The 15,546-nt window shown below is 31.1% G+C and overlaps 1 protein-coding gene across 1 annotated transcript; it reads right to left on the bottom strand.

Annotated features, from left to right (window-relative positions):
• Positions 1-8,804: 8,804 nt before the first annotated feature.
• On the bottom strand, positions 8,805-12,437 carry LOC120264884 (tubulin beta-5 chain). The gene is made up of 4 exons (XM_039272766.1): positions 12,288-12,437; positions 11,213-11,612; positions 10,837-11,106; positions 8,805-9,669 (listed from the first exon to the last, which is right to left on the bottom strand). Exons 2-4 carry the CDS (start codon positions 11,604-11,606, stop codon positions 8,993-8,995), a joined length of 1,341 nt encoding a protein of 446 aa, XP_039128700.1. The 5' UTR covers positions 11,607-11,612; positions 12,288-12,437; the 3' UTR covers positions 8,805-8,992.
• Positions 12,438-15,546: the final 3,109 nt, after the last annotated feature.

Genomic DNA, 15,546 nt, shown 5'->3' with positions numbered 1-15,546 from the left:
GCTGAGAGATATTTCAAAAATATTTATTCGTTACAAAACTCTCAATATTTTATTTTGGACTAATTTAGATCATATAACTCCTAAAAGATCAGTTAATGAAAACCAAATAAAAAAAAATTATTATTATTAATTAAAATTTAGTCAACTATATATAAAATTTTTTCCCCTCTAATATAATTTTAATTTTCCAAAATATCACATTGTTATATATACATCACATTGTCTAATCAGGTTATTATAAGCAAACAAATTATCATTCAAGAAAAAAAATTCATTAATGAAATATATATATATATATATATTAAAATAAAAATTATTTTTGCCGACATTGACAAGATTGATAAATATTTCATTTATTTTTTTAAACTCAAAATTATTTTTTAAAATAATTGATCTCCTTGAATACGAAAAACATCACATATCAAAAAGAAATATATTTTCTAAAAAAAACCACTAACTTCAAAGAAAGAAAGAAAGAAACAATTCTCACCTCCATATCTCATTCACAAATCTTATGTGTAATACTTATTATATAAAACATATCTCTAAACTTCTCTTGTATAATAAATCCAATAAAAGTGGCTAAATTCATTAACATGATTTCAATATTATAAATACACAACATAAAATGTGAAATATGTTTTTAATAAAGAAATAAATTCAAGAGGTATATAATATAAGTTTTTGCATTTTAGTCATTTTCTATCTCTCCTCTATTTAGGCATCAACATCAAGAGAACATGCTAATCACATGATAATGCTAATAACATAATATGCCATCAAGCAATCTTGTCATATGCTTTTTTTTTTTTTTCTGGATTAAAAATCTTGCCATATGTATTAGACAAAACACACACTTTGAATTAAGTTGATTATTTAACTTGATAATTAAATATGATGAAAAAGAAGGGTAAGTAGGTGGGAGGTTCAATGTGGAGTTTGGCAGTTGGAAAGATAAGAGAAGAGGTCGGCAAAGGGTGTTCTTTGACTCATCCATTCAACCACCTACATCTCCCCTACCTACAAACATTTTTAGCCAAGGATCTCAATTATTAGCATGGAAAAGATTTTAATTTTTTTTAGAAAAATCAATTCTTATAATCATATTATTTATTCCACTTGAGTAAGAAAACAAACTTACACATGCTATATGAGCATTGGAAATAATATATACTTTATTAGTCATTAAACAAATTAAATAAGTTAATCTTGATTTTAGTTTATGAAAATTTAGGCTTTTACAGTTGAAAGAATTGATGAAAATTAATATATATATTTTTTAATGAGGTTTAGTGTCTCCTTTGGATTCGAGTCTATTATTATTGTATATAATAATACGTCTCTTAGGTTGCATATTTAATAAAGTTTTAAAACCTAAAAAGTTGGTCAATTTTGTCAAGCATAGTATTGAACTCTCCATTAATAGCAGTATAAATTTATGCATGGAGTCTTTTGGGGTGTTTGGTTAGCAGTTATGATATATTACCATTAGGGATGTTCAAAAAAATTGGTTAAACCGTAAATTGGACCGGATCAGTTTTTTTTTTAACCGTCAGTCCGATTCCAACCGGTTTCATTATTAACTGGTCCGGTCCGGTTTTGAAACCGGTTCCAGACCGGTCTGGTCCGGTTCCAGTTTTTGGAACCGCGGTCCAAACCGGACCGGACCGGTTTGCCCTGTTTAGTTATTTTTACCTTAAACTCTCTCTATATATATATATATATGTAAATTTTCTATTGCTAATGAAGCTGATTGTTTGTTTTTAACTCTATATATTAAATGACCACTCTATTAATTTAATTTTAATTCATAAAAACCGGGACCGAACCGGATTGGACCAAATTGGTCCAAAACGGTCCAAACCGGACCGGACCGGTCCAAAACGGTTTGGACCGGTCCGGGTTTCTCTGTTATTTGGTCCGGTCCGGTTCCAATAATAAAGAAACCGTTTAACCGGTCCGGTCCGGTTTTGGACCGGTCCGGTCCGATTTTGGACCGTGCACAGCCCTAATTACCATGGTAATGAGATTACCGTGGTCATGTGATCGAAAATATTATATGTCCGGGAATATTGTGGTAATGTAAGATTACCATGTTTGGTTGATAATTTATATTACTGGTAATATTTCATTACTATGGTTAGTCATGGTAATCACCTCAGTAATATGTTAAATTTATCAAAACACCCTTACATATAAAATTTTAAAAAATAGAATTTAAAGTATTTTGATAAATAAATAATTAAATTATAATATTAAAAATTATTTTTTACAAAATTTTAAAATACCTGTGTATTTACCAAATTACCCCTAAATATAAAATTTTGAAAAATATAATTTTAAGTATTTAGATAAATAAATAATTAAATTATAATATTAAAAATTATTTTTTTCACAATTTTTTAAAATACCTTTGTATTTACCAAAATACCCCTATATATAAAATTTTGGAAATTTTAATTTAAAGTATTTAGATAAATAAATAATTAAATTATAATACCAAAAAAAAAATTTCACAATTTTTTAAAATATCTTTGCATTTATCAAAATACCCCTATATATAAAAATTTGAAAAACTTAATTTAAAGTATTTAGATAAATAAATAATTAAATTATAATATCAAAAATAATAAGGGAAAATAAAAACTAGGGTTTTGATAATTAGTCTAATAAACAATTAGACTAAATGAGTGGGGGTATAATTGAAAAAAAATTACACATTACCACCAATTTGGTAATTTGGATGGATATTTTTTTAATGGTAATCACATTACCACCTTATTTGGTAATATTTCCCTATTGGTAATCTCATATTACCATCAAATTACAATTTCTACAGTAACCAAATATGGTAATCTGAACACCCTACCATCAGATTCCCAGTAATATTTTCATATTACTAAGAACCAAATGCCCTCTTAATGTTTTAAAAAATAGTTTAATTTTTTAAATAATTTTTTTTTGGAAATTGTGAATGAATCATAAATAGGATTTTTTTTTTTTTGAAAAAATAAATAGGATACAAACTCTAAGGAAATGAAATACCAATCACCCTATTTTACGATGATTAAATAAATTTTTTTTTTTTAAATCCTAAAAGTGAATGACCTTTTTCATTGATCATTTGTACAAAAGTTTTCTTTTCTTGTCTTTTTTTTGGGGCTTATCCGACTTGTGTCTCTCTTCTTTCACTTATCCAATTATTTTTCAAAAGGTACACATACATACATACATATATATATATATATATATTGGTAATATATAATTGTGATCTTTGTTCTAAGTTTCACATTGAGGCATGAAACATACATAAATGATTGTCCTCCTTTCACTTGCATGTGCATGTTATTAAAGATGTTCATACCATGACTTAAAGGGTCTCAATGGAATCAATAATAAAAGCCTTAACAATGTGGCAGTTGAACCTCACAGTCCAATTCAAGATAAGCATGCATGTTTTTGCAACCTCATGTTCTTGTTCAGAGTTTTAACTCAACTTCTACTCTTTGATTTTTTTTTAAAATAACAACAACAACAACAACAACAACAACAACAACAACAATAATAATAATAATAATAATAATAATAATAATAATAATAATAATAATAATAAGAGGATAGACATAACCTTCTTGCCACGCCATCTATTTAGTCATTGATTAGTCACTGAAAGAAAATTTATTCATAATTTTTTTTTCTTTTTTCTTCCATTTTAATCCAAAATGAAAATAAATGAATAAATAAATACATTATATAATGGGGCTCATTTTTCTGCTCTTTATTTGGGGTTGGTGACTATGCATAACTTTTATCTTGACTTGAAGGAAGAATTTGACTTTGAATGCTTTATTTTATGTAAGTTTGATTTAATTTTGGTATTAATCAACTGTCATTAGTCAAAAGAAAATCTTCTTGTTCAATGTTTTGACCAACTCTCTCTTGGGAAATAATGTTACAAATCAACTTTGATTAAATATATATATATATATATTTACTCAACAAGTAAATAAAAATAAAAAAATATATATGAAGGGTAAAAAATTTCATCATAATTGATTTGACCGATAAAATAAATGTATAATTTGTTTTTTCTTATATTCTCTAGAGGTTATTTTAGTATTAATGATGTATGAATAATTTCATGATTTAAATTAAAATTGATAAATCAATATATATAATTCACTAATTTTAAAATAATGTTATATGAAAAGCAACTTTTTTTATAATCTCTTTGATAATGTTGATCTTTATAAATTATTCCATCTCTCCATTTCATGTGGTTAGATATATATATATATATATTAAAAAAATATAAGATCAACATTAATGTGTTCTTTCTTTTTACTAACAAAGGGTACAAGCCCTGGTTAGGCAAGGTATATGCTCAAAGTTAGTGCCTTGCACTCTCTCACTTTGAGTTACTAAGATTCGTGCAGGAGTCCAAACTCCTACGGAAGTAATACTTTTATATAACTTCCTAACTCACGCTGCCTTCTCTCTCACTAAGAGACTCAACTTAGTGCATCTAATCACTCAAATCAGGTGATTTTGGCTTATTATGTATTTTGTTTAACACAATACACAAAAAATTATAAAACCCGTCTTTGAAGATTGACATATGATGTATTAAAAAATTGTGATAAAAATACTTAGTAGGAGGAAAAATATGAAGGGATGAATGTGCACAGAATACATGAGAGAAGTTCAAAATTTGAATATTAAAAAATAAATCTTCGTTTTTGGCTTGCAAATTCCTTAAAAAAATTAGAAATTTCTTTTGTTCCTGTTAGTTTTGGAGGGTTGGTGTATAAGGTAAACACTTAATCTCACAAGAAATTAAAACACATACATGCAAGATAAAGAAGACACACAAATTGGTTATCCAGTTTGGCACAATTTTACCTACACTGGGAGGCAAACCCAGAAAAACAATCCACTAAAAGAGGTGATGGAATAAAGAATACAACACTCCCTCACTCACTCAAGACAAAGAATACCCTCTTAAGATTGCCCGATGCCCACTCTCCTCAACCCTCACCAAAAGGTCTCTCACTCGTGGCTCATCATAAATCTTCAAGCATGATATCTTATATAGACATACCTACGTCCATTAGATCGTTCCTCTTTTAGAATTCTCTGCGGCTTCCTAACTTGGATACTTTTCAAAGTTAGATGTTAGAACACCCAGTTGCAACACTGCCTACCTTACTGAACATGACTGAGTTCTAGCTAGTTGTCACCAAACTTGCGACACCTTTAACGCTCCCGGTTCCTTCAGTTCGCTTCGTAGAAGTTGACTCGTCCCGAGCTCCTCCTGCTTGCAACCGCTTCCTTCCTCACGTCATTTCAGCAGGTCCATCTCCTGAGGGTTGCGCCTACCAAGGCACACGCAACCATCTCACCAAAGATGGTCACCGAAGATCTCCCAATCTTCTTTCCAAATTTGGTCCAAGTTTGGTCTTCCTATGTGATCTTCGTTTGAATCATGAAAATATTGTTACTAAACTTGATCTCATCTCATCCAAGTTTAACCTTCAATATTTTCAACTATGATCCCCAATAATCCATGCTTTGATCTTCAAATCTTTAATCAAATCTTCAGTAATCTTCAGTCAATCCTCCACATATGATTTGTCTCCTTGAATAGCTTCATCCATATTTAGTCTTCTTACTATCTTTTACTCCATGATGATCTTCTCTCAAAGAATAATACCTCTTTCTTTAAAATAAATTTTTCATAAAAGGAATTTTATCAAAAGATATGATTTATCATCCCAGATCTTACCAAGGATATATAGAATTATACCTAAGATGAAACTTACTCTTTATTATGAGATCCCTTTACCTTGATCTTCCTTCCAAAAATATTTTTTTTTCCAAATGATCCATTTAGAGGTATTTCTCTCATTATACTCTCCATCATGATCTTCTAAGCCTCATATCTTTATATACCATGTCACCAAGCTTTAGCCACATCATTATCCTAGTCACTTCTCTTTTTTGCCAAGTCATCATAACCACGTTATCTTACATTGTCATATCATCCCTACACTTGTCATATATTGCTAACTTAAGTCTTCATACCTAACAGTTCCTTTATAAATCATTTTTATTTGATTATACACCTCTCCGTAAAAAATCAACTTAAAGAAATTTCTTAAAAAGACTAAACAATCATGTATCTCTTCTTTTAATTATACTCAGAAAATAGAAAAAAGAATATATTATATATATATATTCATTAAATTTGTAAGAAAATATAAGCAAATGAAAAGCATTTTGTAAGAGTGTATAAACATATTATTTTCACAAGTGTTTATCAAGATATGCAAGCAATTGAAAAAAAAAACATAATTTTAAAAATTAAATTAAAAAAAAAAAGATAAATAACACCGGCCCACGCACACTCATGTTTTGATGGAAAGAGCGTGTAAAAGGTAAATAAAACAATTACTATAGTTTTTATTTTTATTTATTTATTTGTTTAGTTTACTCAAGTTAGACAGCCAAATTGAAGGTGTGTTAAGATTTGCTTTTTTTGTTTTGTATCATTTTAAATTCTTCAATTTTTTGCCTTTCTATTTTTCCACCAACGCAAACACACTGATAACAAATATTGAAGTTCATAAATACAAACCAAACCCATAACAGATTGGGTTGGGCTTAAATTGATTTCGGGCATACCAAGAAAAATTTAGAAAGTATAAAAATTATTATATTTACTCAATTTTTTTTTAAAGAATTTTATAATAAATCAAATATATACAAAGCAATTGATAGAAGAGGGGAAAACATTGATTGAATAATGTTAAATATTAGAGTTACATTAACTCAAGCGCACACTCCCTTTGACTAGCGTGTTTGAGGTATTAACTCACACACGATAGACACTCCCCTTGACTAGCGTGTTTGAGGTATTAACTCACGCACGATAGAGATACTAAAGATGTTTGTCGCTTTTGTCAATATATATATTATAATTAGTTGAGATAGGTCCAAGTAAAAAATCGAGATTTTTTAATTTTATTTTTTATTTTTTATTTTTTAAAAATACAAACAAGCCACTCTGCCCTCATTAAACTAGAACCCTTTATAATGAAAGTTACTAAGATAGTTTTTAAGAAATAATAGCAAAAGAATTTTCACACAGTACTAATGGATCATGATTTTCATGCATCTTAAGTAAAGATATTTAAAAATAATCTAAATTTAAAAATGAAGAAAAAATAAGTATTAAAAAAATAATAATAATAAAGAACAAAGGATTCTTTGTAGATGAATTTGGCCCAGGTGTGTCAAAGTGGTTTGCTTATATTTCTAAAAAAGACTTAGGACATAATGATTATTGCATTTATTAAAATAAATACATATCGCATTCGCACAATATCTAGTTGCGCTTAACCCAACTTAAGCTGGTTAAGTTACATTAATATGTGTTTTAGTAAAAATATTATGAGTATATTATGGTGATTAAAATAGTGAGTATTTAGAATCCTCAAAATAGAAAATAGAAAGCTTCTTCCGCATAACAAGGGTTCTAAATCAATCTTGGAGTTGAGATTTAGTACTAATAATTCACTTGTAGAGATGGGGATTTACTAAGGTTTGAGTTTCTTTGATCCCTCAAAAGCTTAGGGATTTTATCTATGGATTTATATATTAACCATTTGTTGCAGGTGATACCTTGCGTTTCTATGAAATTATATTATTGTCCATATTTATTTCCTTACAGTCTAATTATCTATTATATGATTGATTCTTTTTTTTCCTGTTTTGAAACTCAGGTTGATAAAACTAGATTTGGTCAGGGTACAGTATTGACCCGATTGACCCGGGCGAGTACTTGGTGAACCGGCCGAATCTGCCCGGTCGAACTATATCAACCCAATTATATTATTATATGTTTAAAATTAAAACTTTAAATAATAAATATGTAAGTATAGAGGGATTATATATAAAATTTGTTTCAAAATCAAAACTCAAATCATGATTCATAAGATTTATTTATTAGATTGTATTATCAAAGTTAACTCAAATCATGATTCATAAGATTTATTTATTAGATTATATTATCAAAGTTAAAAGTTTGTATTGTGTTACTTTTTATTTATTATTATGTTGTATTTTATATTTTTTATATTTATATATACTTAAATTTATAAAAATATATATTATATTTACAATCGGATCAACCGGATTCAACCCTAGTTTGACCATTGACCCATGACTAGAAAGTTTTTTTTTTTTTTCTCCTTGGATTCAAATAAATATTGTTGCCATTGTTAATACTTGCTTATCTGCTCCTTTCATTCGTCATTTGCATATATTATTATTTATTAATCCAAAATAACACAGAACAATGAATACAAAATAATTCTAGGAAGATATTTATTCCATTGATTTTCTACTGGTCGAGGTGATAATAAATAAACTAATGGTAGGTAGATTTAATAATAATAATAATAATAATAATAATAATAATAATAATAAATTTTAGAGAATTATAGATAATTATGCAAAAATCAGAGAGTAAAAATCACAAGACTTAGGAGGGAAAAGGCATATGAAAATACAGAAAACAGAAAACCACCCTTTACATGGCAGTTGATTATCTTATTTCTCTCCCTAATCAAAAATAAAAAATTCCAATCCTATGGGTTCAGTAACTTGCGCATTTATATATTTAATTTAATCAATACATGATTTATTACCATACATAAGATAAACTTAAATAAAAAAAATTATAAATATCAAATTCTCTATGATTTTCCATGTAATCAGGAAGCAACATTTTGACAAGAAGATTCAGAAACGCAAAGGTATCACACTAATGAAAAGTCTGGAACATATAACAAACGATACTAAAAAAGCAGTACATATATCTGGAGCCAAATATCAATAGGAAAAAGCAACATACTCATCTTCAGACAGTAGGAACAAGACATAGCAGATCAGGCAAAACAGGGGGATTTATATATAAACTATTCCCGTTTTAAATCTCCTCCGGCGCTTCCTCTTCTTCTTCGTATTCAGCATCATCTTCGGCAGTAGCATCCTGGTACTGCTGATACTCGGAGACGAGATCATTCATGTTGCTTTCGGCCTCAGTGAACTCCATCTCGTCCATGCCCTCTCCAGTGTACCAATGCAAGAAAGCCTTTCTCCTGAACATAGCTGTGAACTGCTCGCTCACCCTCCGGAACATCTCCTGAATGGATGTGGAGTTACCAATGAAGGTTGAGGCCATTGAAAGTCCCCGGGGTGGGATGTCACAGACGCTGGACTTGACATTGTTGGGGATCCACTCAACAAAGTAGGAAGAGTTCTTGTTCTGGACATTGATCATCTGCTCATCAACCTCTTTGGTGCTCATCTTGCCACGGAACATGGCAGAGGCGGTGAGGTAGCGGCCATGGCGGGGATCGGCAGCACACATCATGTTCTTGGAATCCCACATTTGTTGGGTCAGCTCAGGGACAGTCAGGGCACGGTACTGCTGAGACCCACGGGATGTGAGAGGGGCGAATCCAACCATGAAGAAATGGAGACGAGGGAAGGGGATTAGGTTCACTGCCAGCTTCCGGAGGTCGGAGTTCAGCTGGCCAGGGAACCGGAGGCAGCATGTGACACCGCTCATTGTTGCAGAGATCAAGTGGTTCAAATCTCCAACTGCAGGAGTAAATGATGTGAGGAAATGAAAACAAAAATAAAAATGTAAGTTAAAATGGAATTATCACCAGATATAAACAGAATAAATGTGGCGTTTCAAATATTGGGTCTTCCCCTTGATAAATTGCATATAGCTCAATCACATTGGATCAAAGTGGGGGGTGGGGGGACTAATAAACACAAGTAACTTCAGTATAAATTGATGACATCTACCACTTGGCTAACACCATAGAAAGCATCATTAGTAGATCTAAAGCAGAATTAGTCATAAGGATGTTTGATCAATATAAAAACTCTGATGAACTATCAGATCTCTACCTAAACCTCATATATCCATCAAAAGGAAAGGCCATTGGACATACGTCACATACCTACGATCAAAGAGCAGTAAACAAAGTGTGAAAGCTATTTTGAGCATCAAAACCAAAAACCTAAGATCATGGACATTGAAGGGTGCAGAATCACCACAGTTGGCATACAAGGTGTGAAGGTAAAATATTAGGAAACACTACAGACCTTCCAGAATTCAGTGCTAATAACTTCTAATCCCAAGTGAATAAACTAAAAAAAAATGGTCACTTTTAGTTACACCATGGACCCCCGATCTTTGCTCACAATAAATGTCCTTGATCTCCTGATTCACCATCAGGTGGTCCTATACAGGACAGCTGAAATGTGATCTCTGACCATCAAGGAACTACAGAACTAAAGCAAACCCTGGACCACCTATCAAGATGCACCGCAAAGCAGTCCACTAATGGTTCATAGTTGGGAGACTACAAACAAAAATAACAATCAATGGCAGTATGCCATAATAAAAGATATTTGAACCGGTGCCAAAACAAGGAAACCAGATGGGACATTATGAGCATACTAGCTAGATTGAATCACATGTGCAATGTTTCTAAACGGATACTAGCCAAACCAGCTTGCAAGCAAATTGGCACCACTGACAAACAGAACAAATTAATCCTCCCAGTAGATGGCGGGCATCACTATTTCCTGACATGCAATGATGTAAAGCATCAGGAAACTATACTAGAAAGAGGAGGGACAATCACAAGTTCTAAAAGCACAATGAATTTTCACAATTATTAGAATCATAACAATACAAAAATAAAATAAAATAAAATAAACAAATGTCACAATAAATCATATACAACTCACAGCTAGGAGTGGTTAGCTTGAGAGTGCGGAAGCAGATATCATAGAGGGCCTCATTGTCCAGCACCATGCACTCATCTGCATTCTCCACCAACTGATGAACAGAGAGAGTGGCATTATAGGGTTCCACCACAGTGTCTGAGACCTTGGGGGATGGGAACACAGAGAAAGTGAGCATCATCCTATCAGGATACTCCTCCCTGATCTTTGAGATCAAAAGTGTTCCCATTCCAGATCCAGTGCCCCCACCAAGTGAGTGACACACTTGGAAACCTGTGAGATTAAAAAGATCCACACAAAAAAGCCATCAGAAACACAAAAGCACAGACCAAATTCACAGAAAATAACCCCAGTACAAGACTGAGACTTGCAAGTATACCTTGGAGGCAGTCACAGTTCTCTGCCTCTTTCCTCACAACATCAAGAACTGAGTCAATAAGCTCAGCACCCTCCGTGTAATGGCCTTTGGCCCAGTTGTTCCCAGCTCCAGACTGACCAAAGACGAAGTTGTCTGGCCTGAAGATTTGGCCATAGGGGCCAGTGCGCACACTGTCCATGGTGCCAGGCTCAAGATCCATAAGCACGGCCCTGGGTACAAACCTCCCACACGACGCCTCATTGTAGTAAACATTGACACGCTCGAGCTGGAGATCGGTGTTTCCAATGTACCTTCCAGTAGGGTCGATCCCGTGCTCATCGCACACCACTTCCCAGAACTTGGAACCGATCTGGTTCCCGCATTGGCCTCCCTGAACGTGAAGGATTTCTCTCATCTTACCCTGAAATCAAACAAAAACAATAACCACAATAAATTAGAGATCTGATTTCAAGAAACATAAACACCAACACCAAGAAACACCAACTGACATTGGCTTTCAAGATTGGATAATAGACAGAGATCTAGTGACAAAGCGAGACCAAAATGAAAAATGCTTTAAAATTGAATTGAAACAAAGATCCTCGTTCCGATGACATAGATCAGCAATTTTTCATCACAATACACATGATCAAATAAAAAAGACATAATAGATCTACTCTGAGCACAGATCGAACATTACCAAGTGAAAATTAAACAAAATTCAAATAGAGCAATAGATTCCATCATTGATCTAATCCAAAAAAAAAAACCCCTAAAATTGTTGGGAAAAAAAAAAACCAAGAAAACAATCCTATAGGGTTTCCCATACCCATTTCAAGCGATTTCCGAACAATGTCGCATACAAGACCAGAAATCAAAAGAAATTCCAACAAAATTGAACTTAAGACAACAGTAAAACTAGATTCAGATCACAGATCGCAGCAATCAAAATCAAACCACCAATAATACATTACAATTTAAAAATAAACACGCCACAAATCACAGATTCCAAAACTAAGAACAGATCTAACAACAAAAGCAAAAAACGGTGCATAGATCTCGATAAAAAAAAACATCAATGACCAAGAAAACTCACCGGCAGATCGAGGAATAGGGTTTCCTTGACCAAAGAGAAGCGAGATCAGAAGGATTCAGAGAGAGAGAGAGAGAGACAGAGGAGGTCTCTGGTTCTCGATATGAACGTGAACTGCCAGAACCCTACGAACGGGTTTATATAAGAGAGGGAGTGAAGTAGGGAAAGGATCGGACGGCTGAGACTCTTTTCTTATTTCAAATTGGCCGTTGGATGAGCGCTCCATTGGTTGATCGGACGGTTGACGATGTCTGGTTTTTTGCCTCGAGAGAACCGCAACTTTGGAGGAATTTGAAAAAAAATTTGGGCCGTTTCCGGTGACGTGGAGGGCCCCACTTAGTGCCGATTGAAATGACGGTTTTATCCTCCCGATATGTTTTGTCTTAGTTACAGGTATGATAGAGTCATATTGACCGTTGGATGAAGCCGGCGATGATGGCCGGCTAGTGTATTCAAAATAAAATTTTATTATTGGCTGGAAAATTACGTACAAGTCCTTGAGCCTTTAATTATAAATAGAGAAATTTTGTAAAATCAGAATGATGTAATGGCCCTAGATGGTTGGAAGGATTTTGAAATAATGAAACACACACACATATATATATATTTATTATTATTTAAAAAAAAAAATGACAAGAGCATGCTCTCAAAGGAGCATGCCTGAGATCTATTTGGGGAGTCCAAATATTTGTAGTATTAATTCCACTAGGCTGAATTTGAATTCTCATTATTTTCTCTCGTTTTTCAAATATCATGAAATAGTGCCCCTAACTATTTTATGATTGAAATATAATTAGATATTGAGGTTTTTTCTTAATATATATTCAATATATATAATATATAAAAACTATGTACATTATTCCGTGATGAATTAGATTGTTTGAGCTTATTATGCTTGGCATTTGTTTTAAGTACTTTGTCTAACTAAACCACTTGATATTTATATATATATGTATATATATACATCAATACTAACAATGTAGGAATTTTTTGTTTGCCAATTAGTGATTTACAGTGCAAAGTGGAGGTTTCCCTTGCAAACTTATCTACAGTATACATAAAAGGCCAATCATATGTTAGTGATTTGTGTATTTGTTATTTTGTTTTACATAGCTAGTATTGCTATCCATAAGTATTAAAATCAAAATGTACTATTGATATTATTATTAAATTCGTTCTTTTAATTATGAATAAATTAGTTTAAAAATTATATATCAAGCGTTTCCACAATCAAATAAAATTTTGATTTTTTTTGTCCATTCAATTTTTAATCTGAGGCGATGACACCTAATATCATGATCAATTAAAGTGTTTATTACTTTATATGTCTTACGGTGCTACCTATGATGAATGATTTATTACTGGTAATTATTTTTTGGGTATCACAATTTTTTTGCTTGTTCTTTTTTTCATATCCCTATTTCACCGTTAGCAAACTTTGAAGACTATTATTTAACTAGCTTATAAGATGTATCTTTGTTTGATTGTTGTAACCATTTTATTTTTTTCTTAAAACAAAATTGATATTTATCAATTTATAAAAAACAAAAAAAAAACTTATGTGAAGAGAATTTGTTGTGGAACTATATAAGCATGAAGGGAAACTTTCCAAAACACTTATATATATATATGATCGAAAGAATCTAATAGTGCACTTTGATGTAATTGTGATTGCTTAGCTTGATGTTTTGTATCTGTTATCAGCATGTTAAAAGAAAAATAATGGAGAACTGAGAAGTAGATAAAATTTTCATGTGATGTGTGTGCCTTGCCTCTATGATTGCTAATAAAAATCGTCAAACATAATTTCGTAATCAAACTTGTTTAATAATTAAAATTAATTGAGGTTAATATAATTGAACTTTAATCTTATCAAAATATACAAAAGAGACTAAAGAAAATCTATACATCTATATATATATTTAAAATAGGCGCATTTCAAGGAATAATTACGACTTTTTTAAATATTATTGCACTTAAATATTTGTTTGCATTAATTATAAAATAAGTAATATAAAGGTTTAATTACTTTCATTAATTTTGCATTAAATACTCCATAAAAACTTTTAAAAACTTATTGGATTTAAGTTTTTATTTATATTACTTATGATATTAATAATTGAAAAACTTTAAATACATTTATTTATTTGTACAATAAATATTTATAAGATTTTTAAAATCCAAGATATATAACAATTTTCATTATAAGAGTTGTTTAATTATATTATTTTTTTATACATAATATTGCCTTAAAACCTCTCATGATTTTAAAAACTCCGATGCAAAGCCGGGGAGAATGCCTAGTTATTAAAAAAACACATACACATACACACACAATAAACATGAATCATAATTATATATATATATATATAAGAGGTTATAAAGGTGGGGGTTATTGGTAGACATGAAAATAGTAAAATAATTTTGTAAATATATGAAAAAAAACGTTGGTAAAATTAATATTGAATGGAAAGTAATATTGGAATTCTAATAGCTAGTAACTCCAAAATTAATATGGGAATTTCAATGCTTAGTAACTCCAAAATTAATATATAAATTTCAATTGTTAGCAATTTATTTTTTTCCGGGCTCTTGTCTCCAACTTTAGAAGATGGAAGAAAGAAGTTACATTTCCTTCTTTCTCTCGCACTTTTTTTTAGGGTTAGAGTTCGTATAATTTAGTTTGTCAGAATTGTAAAGTGATGTTGTCTTATAATTGAAGACTGTTAGTATCTTTCGAAGCAGACACTAGTTTAAACAAGCATTAGATGGTGGTAAATCTGCTTTAAGAAAACTGTGTGATACAAAATCTTATATTTAAAAAAACAAATCAATTGGAATGTTTTAGGGAAACAGTTAGAATGGGGAAAATTAAAAAAACTTTTCATTTTAGATTTTTAATATTATTTTGACTTGAGAATTAAAATTTTCTCTAATGATTTTTAATTTTTTTATAGAACACGGGTAATAAAAAAGTTAAATTATTTATAAATCCTTACAAAGTTTCATTTTTCCTCTGCAGTCCTTTTGACATTTGTATTTCCTATTTAGTCCCTCCTTTTTACACAGCTTCTTTTTTAATCCCTGGCGTGACATCCATTACTCATTTTTTCTGTAATGGTAGAAATACCCCTCTTTTCCTCCTTTTTTTTTCTTCTTTTTTTTTCTTCTTTTTCTCCTTTTCCTTATCGTTGTTCTTCTTCTTTGCCTCTTTTTTTCTGTCATTCTGGGGGGTGTTCGAGAAGAAAATGTTTGACAAGAA

Source organism: Dioscorea cayenensis, chromosome 7, assembly GCF_009730915.1.
Source record: "Dioscorea cayenensis subsp. rotundata cultivar TDr96_F1 chromosome 7, TDr96_F1_v2_PseudoChromosome.rev07_lg8_w22 25.fasta, whole genome shotgun sequence".
NCBI classification, from domain to species: domain Eukaryota; kingdom Viridiplantae; phylum Streptophyta; class Magnoliopsida; order Dioscoreales; family Dioscoreaceae; genus Dioscorea; species Dioscorea cayenensis.
The sequence above is the reverse complement of the archived record's forward strand: the minus strand, read 5'-3'. Positions and strand labels throughout refer to the sequence as shown.

Coding starts and splice junctions, on each gene's coding strand:
- LOC120264884 (XM_039272766.1), bottom strand. CDS start 11,606: ATGAGAGAAATCCTTCACGTTCAGGGAGGCCAATGCGGGAACCAGATC. Junction 11,107..11,212: donor GAACTGTGACTGCCTCCAAG/GTATACTTGCAA, acceptor TTAATCTCACAG/GTTTCCAAGTGTGTCACTCA. Junction 9,670..10,836: donor CAAGCTAACCACTCCTAGCT/GTGAGTTGTATA, acceptor TTACTCCTGCAG/TTGGAGATTTGAACCACTTG.